The sequence below is a fragment of the Engystomops pustulosus genome, chromosome 2 (genome assembly GCF_040894005.1).
Source record: "Engystomops pustulosus chromosome 2, aEngPut4.maternal, whole genome shotgun sequence".
Classification (NCBI taxonomy): Eukaryota; Metazoa; Chordata; class Amphibia; order Anura; family Leptodactylidae; genus Engystomops; species Engystomops pustulosus.
The window spans coordinates 171,505,751-171,523,140 of record NC_092412.1 but is presented as its reverse complement, the minus strand read 5'-3'; the positions used below and the strand labels follow the sequence as shown (position 1 = coordinate 171,523,140).

Genomic DNA, 17,390 nt, shown 5'->3' with positions numbered 1-17,390 from the left:
CTGGACATGCGTTTGTGTAAATGCGCCCCAAAAAAGTTTAATTGCACAGGGACAATTCTAGCCTTTTTGCTGCCTGAAAAGAATATAACTACTATAAAACTGCTCTTCCCGCCTCCGCAGACACCTAACCCCCCCCCCCCCCCCCCTGGTCTTCTCTCTCTCCTTACCTCAAACAGCCCTCAGTTCTGGGTCGTCCCCTCCCTCCGCCTGCCCCCCTAGTTATAGACCTCCGCCTGTGTGTTGCCCCCAGTTCTAATTCTTCCTCCTCACTGTGAGCGGGCCTGTTCCGCAGGAGGCTGCTTAAAGGAGAAGCCGGAGGATCATGTGATGATGACATCATCACAGGTCCTTTAGCTTTTCCTGCACACTTGTTTTATTCAGTTTTTGCCATGCACCTCGGCAAAAACGGAGTAAAATTGCGGCCTTGCTGCTGCACTGGAAGCTGCAGACAGCAGGGTGGGGGCTGCAACCTGTGGGGTCGGCCGGCTGCGTGGTTGTGCATCCCTGGATCTAGAAGGAGCTGCAGAAAACACTTTCACTTTTCATTACTGCACCCTGTGCATCTACAGCTGCACCTGGGAAAAGGTGATGGAATAATGCGGCACATATTTATAACATAGTTTGGTAAAATGTACTACTTTTTAAAAAACTCTTTACTTGAAAAAATTGCAAAAAGCTTATTTTTTTTAACATTTGTAGTCAATTATTGCCAAATGTTAAATATTCAATTAAACTATTTTATCAAGTCTCACGTCTTGAAAAAAAACAATGCAAAATGTGTAATACGTAATGCTTTTCCAGAGCTACTTTAAAGAAGTGCATAGCAGAAAAGTCAAAAATGTATGTCCAAGGTCCTTAAGGGGTTCATTTCTGTAGGATGATTGATTGGCAGATGCACTACAAAGGTGTAAAATCCATAGAAAGATGTGACCAAGCAGTAGAAATTGCTGTACACCATGTGAAACCCTTCCTCCTATCCCCCATTTATTATTTACTGAATCTTAGGGATTGAACCACAATCTCCAACTATTACATATATGCTTAATATATTTTTTATACTGGCCATCTTTGAGTTATTGCTTCACAGAGATTTTACCACATTCCATTCACTAATACCTTTCAGAATCTAATAGCTTTACTTTGACAGAACCTACCCATTTCATTATTGGAGCCCAGAAAAAGACAGTCTTGGGACCTAAAACAAGAAAAATAGAACAATGATAGATTGATATAGTAATAAACAAACACAACAATAAACAACAGCAACACTTCTTATACAACTTCACAAATGCTACCATTGTATCATGATCAACCTATTCAGTGTGTCCTGGTAGGTTCTCTTTACCTGCATGGCCACACTGTGTAGGCCATACGCTCATGAGGGTAGTTTTTTTTTTTTTTGGTAGCATCCAATTAACACGTTAGCGACGCTAGACGATATAGATCGTCTTTTTCCGTGAGTACTTCGCGCAAAAAGACATTCTATATCGTCATACATTGAAACTGTCATCATGTGTAAACACATGGTGACAAGTCCGTGACGACAGCGGATCGTCACGGACATCGGGCCAGGGACCTATCACAGCCGTCCCTGCCCGACGATCACTGTGATTGGTCAGGGGATCCAGCCTGACCAATCACTGTTAAAGAGGGAGGGGAGAGCTGGTTCCCGGGTCCGATTCTGTCATATTTCGTGACAGAAGTGACAGGATCAGAGCCGTGAACCGAAGCTCTGTCCCCTCAGTGTGTGGAAAGTGCCCCCTCACAAACAAATACCCCCCAAAACCCAATCCGACCCCCTCCACACCCGTTCTTCATCTTTATTCAGTGTGACAGCCGGAGCTGTCTTTCTTTTTTTTGTGTGTGATCAGGGACAGTGATCAGGGACAGTGATCAGGGACAGTGATCAGGGACAGTGATCAGGGCAGCAGAATATCTATAGTGATTAGGGTCAGCGATTAGGGTTACTGATCAGGGCTAGCGGTTAGGGATATATACTGTATACACAAAAGCAGTATATAAAATCGTACGTTATTACATATACTTACACCTTTAATTTAAAAAAATATACAAAAAAAAAAATATAGTTTCTAGTTTTATAGATATAGTATCAGTTTAGTACTGTAGGGGTACATTATTACATATACTTACACCTACACAGATCTTCAGCGTTTGTATCCCTTCCTGCGCTGACGTTTCAGTTTTTTGTTTTACCAGAAAATAAAAAAAAACTATTAAAAAAATACTAAAAAACAAAAAATATATAGTTTCTAGCATGGCTAAACGGGTGTATTCTGCGGATGAGGCCTATGCCTTCATGTGTTCAGATACAGACACTGCAAGTGATGAAGAACACTTTCTAATTGTCCACCTCTAGTGACCGTGATGAACCCTCACAAAGGCGCAGTAGGAGTGAGGAGCAGTCAAGTGACCCAGGTTGGGAGCCACCAAATATGTTTTCTCCCGAAATTCCAGCATTCAGTTCCAACCCAGGAATAAATATTAAAGGAAACCTACCACTTGTAGTGGCAGGTTTCCGATGGAAATACCGGGCACCAGCTCAGGGTGAGCTGGTGCCGGAGCTTATTTTAGTTAGTGTTTTAAACCGCGGTATAAAACACTTTTTAAACGTTATAGCCAGCGCAGGCAGGTACGCGCTCGGCGCTTACCGTGCACGCGGCTCTCATTCACTTCCTATGTAGCCGCGTGCACGGTAAGCGCCGAGCGCGTACCTGCCTGCGCCGGCTATAACGTTTAAAAAGTGTTTTATACCGCGGTTTAAAACACTAACTAAAATAAGCTCCGGCACCAGCTCACCCTGAGCTGGTGCCCGGTATTGCCATCGGAAACCTGCCACTACAAGTGGTAGGTTTCCTTTAATACAGATGGGTACAAGGAACTTGATTTTTAAAAAAAAATTTTTACAGGAGGAATTTGTAGACCTAACGGTTACACAGACAAATCTGTATGCAGAACAGTTTCTGGCCGGTCACCCCACTAATGCCACAGAATTAAAAAAAATTCTGGGGGCTCTTTCTTAATATGGGACTTGTTAAAAAGCCTAGCATCCGGTCATATTGGTCCAGTGACGTTTTATACCACACACCAAATGTACAGGGCTGTAATGACAAGACCACGTTTTGAGGCGCTGTTAAAATTTCTGCATTACAGTGATAATAGTCAGTGTCCTGCTGCTTGTGACCATGCCCAAGACCGATTGTACAAAATTAGGCCAGTAGTGACTCATTTTAATGAGAAATTTATGGAAGTTTACACCCCACAAAAAAATGTAGCCATCGACGAGTCACTTGTACTTTTTAGAGGTAGGCTTAAATTTCGGCAATATCTGCCAAGCAAAAGAGCTAGATACGGGATCAAAGTTTACAAGCTCTGTGAAAATGAAAGCGGATACACCTACAAATTCCGTATCTATGAAGGGAAAGGACTCCCAGATCTGTCCACCTGAGTGCCCCCCTGTCCTAACCACAAGCGGTAAAATTGTATGGGATCTTTTATTCCCCTGATGGTTAAAGGCTATCACTTTTACATAGATAATTTCTATACATGTGTCCCTCTCTTTCAGTGCCTCCTTGAAAAAGGAACAGTGGCCTGCGGAACAATAGGGAGGAATCAAAGAGGCCTCCCAAAAAATCTGGTGGACCTTAAATTGAGACGGGGTGAAAGCAAGTCCTTGTGTCAGAGTAACATCATGCTGACAAAATATAAGGACAAGAGAGATGTGTTTGTCCTCACATCTATCCATGCAGATTACAGCACCCCTGTCTCTGTTAGAGGAACCAATGCCACAGTCCTCAAGCCAGTCTGCATACAGGAGTACAGCCAACATATGGGAGCGGTTGATCTAGCCGATCAAATGCTACAGCCATATAATGCGATTCCAAGTCCCGCACTTGGTACAAAAAGGTTGCAGTGCATTTAGTGCAAACTGCATTGTATAATTCTTTTATCATTTACCGCAAGACCCGCCAACAAGTAACATACTTGGCATACCAAGAACAAGTAATAAAGCAATTACTGTTCCCAGAGGGTGAAGAGGGTGCGAGCACATCCCATGCTAGTCACGCCAGCAGAATTGTGCCGGGACAACATTTCCCATCTGAGATCCCCCCCCAGAAAAGAAAAGACTGCCATACAAAAAATGCCGTGTGTGTTAGAAGAAGGGAACACGCAGAGATACCGGTTATCAATGAGACACTTGCTCAGATAAGCCAGGGTTGTGCATCAAAGACTGTTTCCGCGCTTACCATACTTCCCTGGAATATTAATTTTATTGTTAATTCGTCATTTTTACATGATCCTGAACAAACATGCCCAAAATTTCATTGCAATGTTAGCCATTTACAAAGTGATATTATACCTAAAATTTAAAACCACATTTCATTTCATTATACCCCTAGATGAATACAGAAGGAACAAGTGTTCTTCACAACATGTGCAAATAGATTTTGCCTGGATTTAATTTTACTAGCGCCAAAAACTTTCATTATACCCCTAGATGAATAAATTCTGCTTTCTGTGATGGTGGCCTAAAACAGTTTCAGGAAAATCTACCCACTCATAACCAAATGGTGCTCGCTCTGTTCTGTGCCCTGCTATATGCCCTAAAAGCAGTTTACACCCACATGTGGGGTATTTCCGTGCTCGGGAGGAATTGTGCAATAAAATGGGGGGGGGGGTGCTACAACCCATTGTAAATTTGTACATTTTAGGCCTAAATAAATATATTAGTGAAAAAAAATTATTTTTAAAAATTTTACTTCCATTTCTCTTTAATTCATGTGAAACACCGAAAGGGTTAAAAAAAAAAACTTCTAAAAGTGGTTTTGAAAAGCTGGATGGGAGCATTTCGGAAAATGAAGTCATTTGTGATGTTTTCTATTGCAAAGTCTTTTCAAAAGCCCTTTCTTAATTGCAATAGTCCATAAACACGGTTTCCAAATTTTCCTATAAATTGCTGTTACTATTGTAAGTCTGCTAACATCCTAGAAAAATGTAAGAATGTTTACAAAGTTATTACAATATAATGCAGAGCTATGGTAAATGCTATTTATTAAGTAATTTGGATGGTAAGATTGTCTGTCTGAAAAAAAAAAAAAAACCATGTTAAATTAGGAAAATTGCTGATTTTTTGCTACATTTCCCCTTTTTTAATAATAAACATGAATCATATCAACTAACATTTACCACTGACATAAAGCACAGTGTGTCAAGAAAAAACAATCTCAAAATAACACAGATAAGTTAACCCCTACGGGACACAGCATCTTTTGGCCTAAAGGACGCGGACCCATTTTTCAAATCTGACCTGTGTCACTATAAGTGGTTATAGCTTTGGAACGCTATGAGAAATCCAGGGGATTTTGAGATTGTTTTCTCGTGACACATTGTACTTCAAATTAGTTTAAAAATTTGGATGAAATCTTTTGCGTTTAGTTATGAAAAAAAACAAAATTTGGCAAAAAATTGGAAAAATTCTATATTTTCAACGTTCTAAATTCTCTACTTTTGATGCAGATAGTCATAGCACCCAAATAAATTCATAACTTACATTTCCCAAATGTCTGCTTTATGTTGGCATGGTTTTTTTAAGATTCCACATATTTTACTAGAATGTTATGAGGCTCAGAATTTAGGTATCATTTTTCACATTTTTTGTAAAATCACCAAAACCCGTATTTAGATGGACCTGCTCAACTTCTAATTGACACTGAGAGGCCTAATTAATAGCTAGACTCATAAATTACCCCATTGTGGAAACTACACCCCTCAATGTATGAAAAACCACTTTTAAGAAGTTTGTTAACCCTTTAGGTGTTTTATAGGGGTTAAAACAAAACGGAGGTGCAGTCTGAAAATTGTAATATTTTTTCACAATACACTCATTTTGGGTGGAAAATTAAACATTTACAATGGATTAAATGAAAAAAGGCTCCACAAAGTTTGTTACCCAATTTCTCCCGAGTACACCGATACCCTATATGTGGTGGTAACCTGCTGTATGGGCGCACGGCCGGGCATAGAAGGGAAGGAGGCGCCATCCAGATCCGATTTGCTATGTCACATTGTACAGGCTATAATTTTTTTCTATTTTTATTGAGGACCTATAGGGGCTTATTTCTTTTGCCACATGAGATGCACTTTTCTGGTACATAATTTTGGGGCATCTATAGCTAATTGGTGAGATTTAATTAAAGCTTTGTTGGTGGAGGAAATGAAAATCGTCAATTTTTAGGAACATTTTTATGTGTTTTTTTTTGGCCGTTAACCATACCATAAAAATAGTATATTATTTTTATTCTATGGGTCGCCACGATTACAAAAATACTTCATTTATATATATTTTTTATTTTTTCCCATTTTTACTGAATAAAAAGTAATTTGGCAAAATTGTTGTTAATTTTAGCATCACCGTCTTTCATATGCATAACTTTTTTATTTTTCACCTCACAAATCTGTTTAAGGGCTTATTTTTTGCGAGAAGGATTGTTCTTTTTAGTGGTCTTATTTTAGATTGCGTAACTTTTTTAAATCACTTTTTAGAGCATTTTTAAAGGGCATTAATAAAAAATCATCTTTTTTTCAGAGAGAGTTTTTTGAGGTTGTTTTTTACGGGGTTCACTTTGCGGATCTAATAACGATTCTGTTTTATTATGCAGATTGTTACGGACGCAGGGATACCAAATATGTGGGGGTTTTGTGTATTTTATTCAATTGTACTGAATAAAAACTAATTTGGAGAAAATCTTATTCATTTTAGCATCACCATCTATTCATATGCATAACTTTTTTATATTTTGGCTGACAAATCTGGTTAGGGGCTTATTTTTTGCGAGAACAGTTGTTCTTTTTAGTGGGCTTATTTTAGAGTGCATAAAATTTTTTAAATCACTTTTTAGAGCATTTTTTATAGGGTATTAATTAAAAATTATCTTTTTTTCGGAACTTTTTTGCGTTTTTTTCCTCCGGCGTTTACCGTGCGGGTCCAGTAATGATTCTGTTTTATTATGCAGATTGTTACGGACGCGGCAATACCAAACATGCGGGGGTTTTTTGTGTTTTTATGTTTTTTATACTTTATTAAGTGTTTTTATGGGAAAGTGACATTTTAGGGGCTTATATTTTTATGTATTTATTTTTTATTTATTATAATGTGTAGTGTTAAGTGTTTTTGCATAATTTTACTTCTACATACTTGAACTTAAACCAGTGATACTCTGATCACTGGTTTAAGTTCAATACACTGCTCTACAATACTATTTTATTGTAGAGCAGTGTAAACTGTCTAAGCATGCTTGCGCATGCTCAGACAGTTTGCAGTCAGACCCGGAAGGGTTCTGGCTGCCATGGAAACCGGGCAGCTCCGGGGCACATGCCAGTCCTCGGAGCTGCCCAGGAGAGGATCGGATCCCCCGGTAAGCGGCACGGGGGATCCGATCCATAGGGGGAAGACCCTTACACGCCGCGGTCATGCTTGACCGCGGCGTGTAAGGGGTTAACACCCGCGATCGGAGTCGGCTCCGATCGCGGGTGTTAGCGCAGGCTGTCAGCTGTACTAGACAGCTGCTGCTTCTGGTACCGGCTCCGTTCGTGAGCCGGTGCCAGAAGCAGGACGTTATAGTGCGTCCTGGTGCGCTAAGTATCTAGCCACCGGGACGTACTATAACGTCCTGGTGCGCCTAGGGGTTATTGTGTTCTGAAGTTATTATCAAACAAAATGATACATGTCAGGTCTGAAAAATAGGCTTGTGTCCTGAAGGCCATTTTAGGCTGTGTCCTTAAGGTGTTAAAATTCTTTGTGCCTCACACTTCTAACTACTCTGCCACATTTTACAACCTGTCTTCTGTACATCAATGCCTACGAAAGATGGAGGACAAATTCGGATCATATAGCATACATCCAGGGTCCCCTCTGAATGGAAAGTTGTGGGGCCCCGAGCAGGAGTTTCAAGGATAATTAAGCTTTGTCCACATTTACTTATTCATGCTGTAGTCTAAGGCAATCAAGGATGTGTTCCTTTTACCTTTTTTCCACCAACATTCCCCTCTTAAAAATCCTTGACTTATTTTTCTGTGTAGTGACAGTATTTAAAAAAGGGTTATCCAGGTTTGTTTTAAAAAAAAAAAAAAAAATGTATATAGGACTGGGGGGTGGCTATAAAACAATAAACAACTTTTTTTTGTGTCTCAAACTCGAGATGTAAACCAGCTTAGGCTGGCAGTGACTGAGGGTGCCGAAGTAGACTGGGAGGCAAGTATATGGCTGAGCCCTCGCCATACAAGGTGGGCGTTTGCTGCATGTTACACCGATTGCGTGTGTTAATCCTTTAAATGCCTGGGGCAAAACTGCCAAATGCATTTAAATTGTGGCGTCGCGGCGATCGGTTGCTATGACAGCCTCTAGTCTTAAGATTAGAGGCTGCCTCAATTTAACCCTTTTATTACAATGTGCGATTTGTGCATTGTAATTAATGATGTGGTCAATCCCCACATACTAAAGGATCAGACAACCTAGTGTTCAAGTCCCATAGGGAATCTCGAAAATAATAATAATTTTAAAAAATTATATTAAAAATAACCCCTAAAAATTCAAAGCACCCCTTCCCTAGAACGAATATAAATAAAATAAACAGTAATAATCATAAACATGTTAGATACTGCCTCGTCCCATAAGTATAAAAAAAAAAAAAAAAAAAAAAAAAAAAAGTGGTTGCACAGTGCAAGAAGTAATAGCATTGAAAAAGTCATCAAAAGTCACAAAAATGACACAGCTCCATACACCAAAGTATGAAAAAGTTATTAGTGCCAAAATTAAGAATTATTTTTTGTACAGTAGGTTTTAAGTTTTGTAAATGTATGAAGACATTATAAAAGCTCAATTTGGCATCCCCGTGATTACACCAACCCAAAGACATGTCATTTGGGGCGCACAGTTAAAGCCGTAAACTCCAAGTCCACAAGAATACGACGCAAATGCATTTTTCTTCAACGTGCTTTTGGATTTTTTTCCCCACTTCCCAGTACATGGCATGAATATTAAAAACTGGCACTATGAAGTGCAATTTGTTACGCAGAAAACAAGCCCTCATACAGCTCTTTACATGAAAAAAAAAATTAAAAAAGTTAGATATTTTAAGGTAGGGAGTAAAAATGGAAACGCAAAAATGTAAAAAGGGCCTTGGCAGGAACAGGTTAGATCCCTGACAAATCCTTTAAACCTTTAAAGGGGTATTCCCATGAAGACAAGTTTCTTAAATGTACCCAGGATAACAAAATAACACATTCTGTAATTAACCGGTTAAGGACCGGGCCCTTTCCTGTTTTTTCATGTCCATTTTTCACTCCCCACTTTCAAAAATCTATAACTTTTTTATTTTTCCACATAAAGAGCTTTGTGACGGCTTGTTTTCTGCGTAACAAAATGCACTTCATAGTGATGGTATTGAATATTCCAAGCCATGTACTGGGAAAAAATTCCAAATGCAGTTAATGGTCTAAAAACGCATTTGCACCATTTTCTTGTGTCTTGGATATTACGTCTCTCACTGAGCGCCCCAAATGACATGTCTACTCTATTCTTGGGGTTGGTACGATTACGGGGATAACAAATTTGTATAGGTTTTCATACATTTACAAAAATGAAAACCTCCTGTACAAAAATAATTTTTTTGATTTTGCCATCTTCTGGCGCTAATAACTTTTTTTTATACTTTGTTGTACGGAGCTGTGGGTGGTGTCATTTGATAATATTTTCAATTATATCATTTTTAGGACCAACACCTTTTGATCACTAGATTTTTTTATATATTTTTCAAAATGGCAAAGAAATGCCATTTTCGACTGGGCACTATTTTCCGTTGCAGGGTTAAACGCATAGAAAAACTGTTAATATATTTTGATAGATTAGGTATCAACGCGTCCGAAAATGCCTGATGTGTTTATGATTTTTACTGTTATTTATATTTCTATCAGTTCTAGGGAAAGAAGGGCGACTTGAATTTTTAGGTTTTTTTATTATAATTTTTTTCCCCCTTTTTTTGTATTTTTCGTTTTACTATTTTTCCAGACTCCCTAGGGTACTTTAACCCTAGGTTGTCTGATCGATCCTATCATATACTGCCATACTACAGTATGGCAGTATATGGGGATTTTCCTCCTCATTCATTACAATGTACTATCAGAACATTGTAATGAAGGGGTTAAAATGAAATAGCCTCGGGTCTTCGGAAGACCCAAGGCTACCATGGAGACGGATCGCCGCTCCCCGATGACATCACGGGGAGCGACGATCTTTGGCAAGATGGTGGCGTCCGGGCGCTGCCATCTTTTTGAGACTGCCGGCAGCGATCGCTGTGATGACACACGCTTTGCTGCAATATGTTACCGGTAAGTCTTTGCTGCAATATGCAGCAACGGCTTACCGGCTAAGGAGAGGGCTCAGCCCGTGAGCCCTCTCCATGCAGCGGGACCCGACCGCCGCTGTGAATACACGGCGGGCGGTCGTGAACCAGTTAAAGGTTATTAACAGAAATGCAGCATTCCAACCGGTTTCTATTAGTCTTGGTGTACACAATTTTGGTTGCCCCTGGACCCATGGATCTTTTGAGTTTAGGGTCAGCAGGCACTGTAGTAAAGCTACAAGCTACAGACAGATAACGACTTTATCCAAGAGAGGGAGGCATATATCAGTGCTATGCATGTTATGGCTGTGAATGCAGTGGAGCTGAGAATGTCATACATAATATGCATCTCATACTTCTCATCAACTCTTATCTTTCTCAACTCCATCTAGTCAGTATCTTTGTTAGATACTACCAAGTGTTCAGAAGTTAAAGAAAGTGTATACAAATTTGAGAATTTTCTTTAACCCCCTTCCCGACATTTGACGCAATAGTACTGCATGGCAGGAGGTGCGCTCCCACAATTTTCAGTACTGCTCTCTTCCTAATTATTCACAGAGATTATATATATATTACACACATACATATATATATATAATTTGCATGTTTTGTGTCACGTTTTTTCACTTGCACTTTGCACCAGCACGTGTGTGTGTTTTTTTTTGGTTAACACTTATAAAAATTTTATATGGACTTTTTATACCATGAAGTGTTTTGTATAATATATATATATTTTATGAATTAATTATGTGTACACTATTTTACATGATGATGTTGTTATTTATATAATACACATGTATATTGTCTATTTACACTCACTGGCCACTTTATTAGGTACACCATGCTAGTAACGGGTTGGACCCCCTTTTGCCTTCAGAACTGCCTCAATTTTTCGTGGCATAGATTCAACAAGGTGCTGGAAGCATTCCTCAGAGATTTTGGTCCATATTGACATGATGGCATCACACAGTTGGCGCAGATTTGTCGGCTGCACATCCATGATGCGAATCTCCCGTTCCACCACATCCCAAAGATGCTCTATTGGATTGAGATCTGGTGACTGTGGAGGCCATTTGAGTACAGTGAACTCATTGTCATGTTCAAGAAACCAGTCTGAGATGATTCCAGCTTTATGACATGGCGCCTTATCCTGCTGATAGTAGCCATCAGATGTTGGGTACATTGTGGTCATAAAGGGATGGACATGGTCAGCAACAATACTCAGGTAGGCTGTGGCGTTGCAACGATGCTCAATTGGTACCAAGGGGCCCAAAGAGTGCCAAGAAAATATTCCCCACACCATGACACCACCACCACCAACCTGAACCGTTGATACAAGGCAGGATGGATCCATGCTTTCATGTTGTTGACGCCAAATTCTGACCTTACCATCCGAATGTCGCAGCAGAAATCGAGACTCATCAGACAAGGCAACGTTTTTCCAATCTTCTACTGTCCAATTTCGATGAGCTTGTGCAAATTGTAGCCTCAGTTTCCTCGATCACCGCCGGCAATGCTGCCATCTTTTCGAGGATCGCCGCTCCCCGTGACGTCATTGGGGAGCGGCGATCTGTCGCCATGGTAACCTCGGGTCTCACGAAGACCCGAGGCTACTTCGGGTTGACCCATGCATTACAATGTGCTATCAGCACATTGTAATGTATGAGTAGTAAAATCCCCATATACTGCCATACTGTAATATGGCAGTATATGATAGAATCGTGCAGACACCCTAGGGTTAAAGTACCCTAGGGAGTCTGAAAAGTACTAAAAATAAAAAAAAAAAGTAAAAAAAAAATTATAATAAAAACCCCTAAAAACTCAAATCACCCCCCTTTCCCTAGAACTGATATAAATATAAATAAACAGTAAAAAATCATAAACACATTAGGTATTGCCGTGTCCAAAAATGCCCGATCTATCAAAATATGATAACGGTTTTTCACTGTTTAATCCCGTAACGGAAAAACGAAAATGGCACTTTTTTTGTCATTTAAAAAAATTCTATAAAAAGTGATCACAAGGACGAACAGTCCTAAAATTGATAACATTGTAAACGTCATCAAAATCCGCAAAAAACTACACCAACCACAGCTCAGTACACCAAAGTATAAAAAAGTTATTAGCGCCAGAAGATGGCAAAATCCCCCAAAAACTTTTTGCACAGGAGGTTTACATTTTTTTAAATGTATGAAAACATTATAAAACCTATACAAATTTGGTATCCCTGTAATCGCACAGACCCAAAGAATAGAGTAGACATGTCATTTGGGGCGCACAGTGAAATCCGTAAGATCCAAGCCCACAAGAAGACGGCACAAATGCGTTTTTTTTACCAATTTCACTGCATTTGGAATTTTTTTTCCAACTTCCTAGTACACGGCATGGAATATTCAATACCATCTCTATGAAGTGCAATTTGTTAAGCAGAAAATAAGCCGTCACACAGCTCTGTACATGGAAAAATAAAAAAGTTATGGATTTTTGATCATGGGGAGTAAAAAATGAAAAAACAAAAAAGGGCCAGGTTCTGAAAGGGTTAATGTACACTGCAAAGAGGTAAGAGGGGGAGATGAGTGGGGGCAACAAGATAGGGCAGTGGTGGGGAACCTATGCCACGGGTGCCAGAGGTGGCACTCCGAGCCCTTTTTGTGGGCACACAAGTCTTCACCCCAACACAGAGTTTGCCAGAAAGGACTCAAGGCTCCTACGGTCCATTATAGCCCAGGACGTACCATGCTCAGCGCCATTTTAAAGCAACATCATAGGCTGCAAGGGCCACAGGAGGAACAAGAAGGTTTTGTTAGAGAGATTATTTTTGGAGCTCTTGTTCTGGGAACCCTTATTCTTCTTTTTCAGAGGACCCTGCAAGGAAGCTACAATCCAAATTTCTCCATGATGTTTCAATTATATTGGTGAACGTTTGAATTACATTTTGTGGGTGTGGTCACACGTGGTGTTTGCAATGTGTTGTTACATGTTGTCATGCCTTTGGCTGGTTTGAAGAGAATTTTTATTCATTGCTGTAGTGTAAGCAGCTGTGAAAATGTTTAACATACCTGCATACATTTCCGGCAATGAAGAAAAATGCTTTCAAATCAGCCAAACACATGGTAACGTGGAAAACCGCATCAGACCTAGATGTTTGTGTTCAGTAATGAGAAGAAAACATTTGTTGTTACTTGCCAGACACAAGCGTTTATGTCTAGACACATCTGTGCAACTCATCACATGTACCATAAAAAGGTAAAAACTTAAAGCAAACCTACCACCTGATCCCGGCTGAAATGACCTCCTCACACCACCCTTTTTATTTTATTATCTATAGAAATGTGGCTTCGGCGCTTCACTTATGTCACCCTGGCATTTCCATGCACCTCCGATATTTAATTATGCATGCCCCATCTGCTTTGTGTACCTCCTTCTTGGACCGAGAGTCGTGACATCACTTGGCTCTTTGCACTTCTTGCACATGCGCAGTCACTGAATCTTGTGGAGCCGGTCGCGACACATTACAGTTGCGCGAGATTTAATGCCTGCAAACGCACAAGAAGTGCCGAGAGCCATGCGGCTCTCGGTCCAAGGAAAGGAACACAACAAAGATGGGGCATGCATAATTAAATATCAAAGGTGCATAGAATCGCCATGGTGACTTAAGTGAAGCGCCAAAGCCACATTTTTATCGATTATAAAATATTTTTTTGCCCAAGCCATAGGTTTGTGTCCCTAAACAAAATATGTCCTGGGGTATGTGGTAAAGAGCCGAGAGGGTGGTGTGAGGCGGTCATTTCGTCCAGGATCAAGTGGTAGGTTTCCTTTAAGATACATTGCAATGATTAAAGGAAACCTACCACTTTAAGTGGCAGGTTTCCGATGGCAATACCGGGCACCAGCTCAGGGTGAGCTGGTGCCAGAGCTTATTTTAGTTAGTTTTTAAACTTTATAGCCGGCGCAGGCAGGTACGTGCTCGGCGCTTACCGTGCGCGCGGCTACATAGGAAGTGAATGAGAGCCGCGCGCATGGTAAGCGCCGAGCTTACCATGGTTTCCTTTAAGTAGGCCAACTTCAGAAAACTTAAAAATGTGGCCGACAAAAAACTATCCATGATAAAAAAAATAATACATGTGCCCCAGTGTGTTATATTAATTTTTGTTCCTAAATAGGCACTAGGTCTTATTTTCAGGGCAAGTCTTATTTTTCATGAACAGAAATCACATTAATTTATTGTTTTAGAAAAAAAAAATCCAACTCTGAATTTCATGCTTAATTTTTTGTAACTCCATTTCTATTGGAATCATTGGCCTCAATCTCATGTTAAGTGGAACTTTCCTCAATGACCTTCTTGTCTGGATAGCCGCTTGTAGCAGTTTTGCAACGCAATAGTCTGATTTTGTCCCAAGAATTCTTCACCATGTTACAGCCTTTTTCAGTATCTAAATGATCTACTAATACGAAGGTATGGCGTGGGGGAGCTGCTGGAATTGCACAGCTTCTAAACCCGGGCGATCGCCATGACATGATTCTATATCAAGGTGTGGGAAGTGGAGTTTTTTTATCCACCAGAGTTTACCATGCGGGTCCAGTAACGATTCTGCTTTATTATGCAGATTGTTACGGACATGGCAATACAAATATGTGGGACTAGTTGTGTTTTTTATACTTTATTAAAGTGGGAAAGTAACTTATATTTTTATTTATTCTAATATTTAAACTTTACTTTTGTAATACTTTTTTTTTAGTCCAATACACTGCTCTACAATACTTATTCATTGTAGAGCAGTGTTAACTGTCTAAGCATGAAGATACACGCGCAGACAGCTTTCAGTCAAACCCGGATTGGATCTGACTGCAGAAGAGAACGGGCAGCCCTGGGGCACTTGGCAGACCTCGAGGCTCCCCAGAAGAGTATCGGATCCCCCGGTAAGCGACACGGGGTATTCTATCCATAGGGGGAAGACCCTTACACGCCGCGTTTGGAGCCAGCGAGTGTTAGAGCATGGTGGCAACTGTAACGTACAGCTGACAGCCACGGCTTCAGGTGCCGGCTCCATTCGTTAGCCAATGCCGGAAGCGGAACTTTATAGAAGTGCGCCTAGTGGTTAATATATGTTTGCATATAATTTTGCCCCCTAAGCTGCTGTATATACTTGCAGTATTCAGGGAGACCAGGACTAGTGGGAGGTGCATTCTGTCAGCAAGCCATCATTTGTCAACCCACTGTATTTTATATGGATACAGTGACAATTGTTACATTACTGATCTCTGAAGTAGAAAAGGCACAATCATACCAATCAATTGGTCATTTTCCAAACAGCACAAGCCCTTCCCAAACAGGAGAAACCTGTAACTGACCTACTGCACTGTGGGCAGAGGTGAATCAACACCTTAGGGCATCATTACATGTACTTCACCTGCACGTTTCCATCTTAATATACATGGCCCCATGATACTACATATCTCATTGCACCCCTTTGTAGAAGTCTGAACTGGCAGAACACAAGCAGCTACCTGCACAAACCACATATACAGCCTGCTGTTTTATATAAGAATCCTGTGCGGTAACAAACACTAACTACAGATGACCTCTGTCTGATGAGCTGAAGGGACATGGTACATAATAACGTCCTACCTGCCGGGTGATTGTAGAAAGGTCTCAATTTTGTCGGGAGCATTAACTCTATCCTATCTAAAGCTCTGTGATAAGATGCTCTCAGCCCGACCGCAGCCATCTTCGCTTGTAGGTAACAAACGCTTTCCTGCCGGTAAAAGAACTAATTACTGACGGAAGCGTACAATGTCCCCACAAGGTCTTCTAGAGGGGCGTAGAGAGCACGCTGCATCCCTATTGGTGCACGGCAGGCCTGGCCTCTTCCTGTGCGCTGCACCAATTATCATTGGCATTAGGTGATCCGTTTCCCGTGAATCTGTTGCCGTAAATCAAGCGTTCTGCTGCCGCCTTTAAGAGATGATGTTCGGCTGTTACGCGACTAACGCTTCTACTGTAATAGTTGAATTTCTGTGTTAGAATGCAGGGGGCGAAAGATTCGTCTGACTTCGGTCAGTTGAGATACAATATATACCTGTACAGGCCTGCAGTTATTCGTGCAATGTTGTTTAGGGAGTAAAGATAACATAGATAGAAGTTTTATAGATAACTAGACAAAAAGCTATATAGATGAATGGTTGGCTATATAGATAAAAAATGGACAAGTTTTAGGAGAGGGATGACTACAGGGATAGATATATAGACAGGAGACAGATGATAATCATCTTCATTCAGGCATTTAACCAAGGGCTATTAACCCCTTGGGGACGCAGCCTGAAAAGGCTTTGGTGACCGTGCATTTTTAGGGAATTTTCATATGTGCCAGTTTAAGGGCCATAACTTTTTTTTTTTTTTTAGAACAAAACTCTGCATCAGTGTAGATTAAAATCTATTTGTCTTTGTTATGAAGCTTTATTTAATTTCCAGCAATCCATTCAAAGTCCATAAAAATCAGCAGACATTTTCTTGCGATACACACACGAGTAGAAAGCTTATGCGTTTCTGTTGCTCTATGTATGCATGCTTCCTTTAAATTTTTTGCACAGTTTTTTGGGGACACATAGAGCTAGTTAAAAAGGTAATAAAAGTTTTAATATTTTTTTATTTGGGGTTATTTTTAGTTTTCAAATTAACTCAAGATGAACATTATTAATGAATTCGCTATTTTGTTTTGGTCGTTTTGATATATAATAATGTATAGTCTCGGGCAAACTGGGCGACTATGGCAATGTTTTTTGTAGTGTACAGTCATGGCCATAAGTTTTGACAATGATACAAATGTACATTTTTACAAAGTCTACTGCACCAGGTTTTATAATGGCAATTTGCATGTAATCCAGAATGTTATAAAGAGTGATCAGCTTAACATGAAATTAATTGCAAAGTCAATATTTGCCTAGAAAATGAACGTTTTCCCCCAAAACACG

The 17,390-nt window shown here is 40.1% G+C and overlaps 1 protein-coding gene across 2 annotated transcripts in view; it reads right to left on the bottom strand.

Moving 5' to 3' along the window:
* The window catches only part of MPC2 (mitochondrial pyruvate carrier 2), a 58,544-nt gene that overhangs the window by 6,143 nt on the left and 35,011 nt on the right, over positions 1-17,390 (bottom strand). The window contains exons 1-2 of one of the 2 annotated variants that reach the window (XM_072137283.1): positions 16,048-16,285; positions 1,155-1,195 (exon numbers count right to left, since the gene is read on the bottom strand). In XM_072137283.1, the coding sequence (XP_071993384.1) occupies positions 1,155-1,195; positions 16,048-16,147 (141 nt within the window). In that variant the 5' untranslated portion in view covers positions 16,148-16,285. Of the gene's footprint in view, positions 1-1,154; positions 1,196-16,047; positions 16,286-17,390 lie in introns of those variants that run through there. The other variant, XM_072137284.1, reaches the window with a different exon arrangement.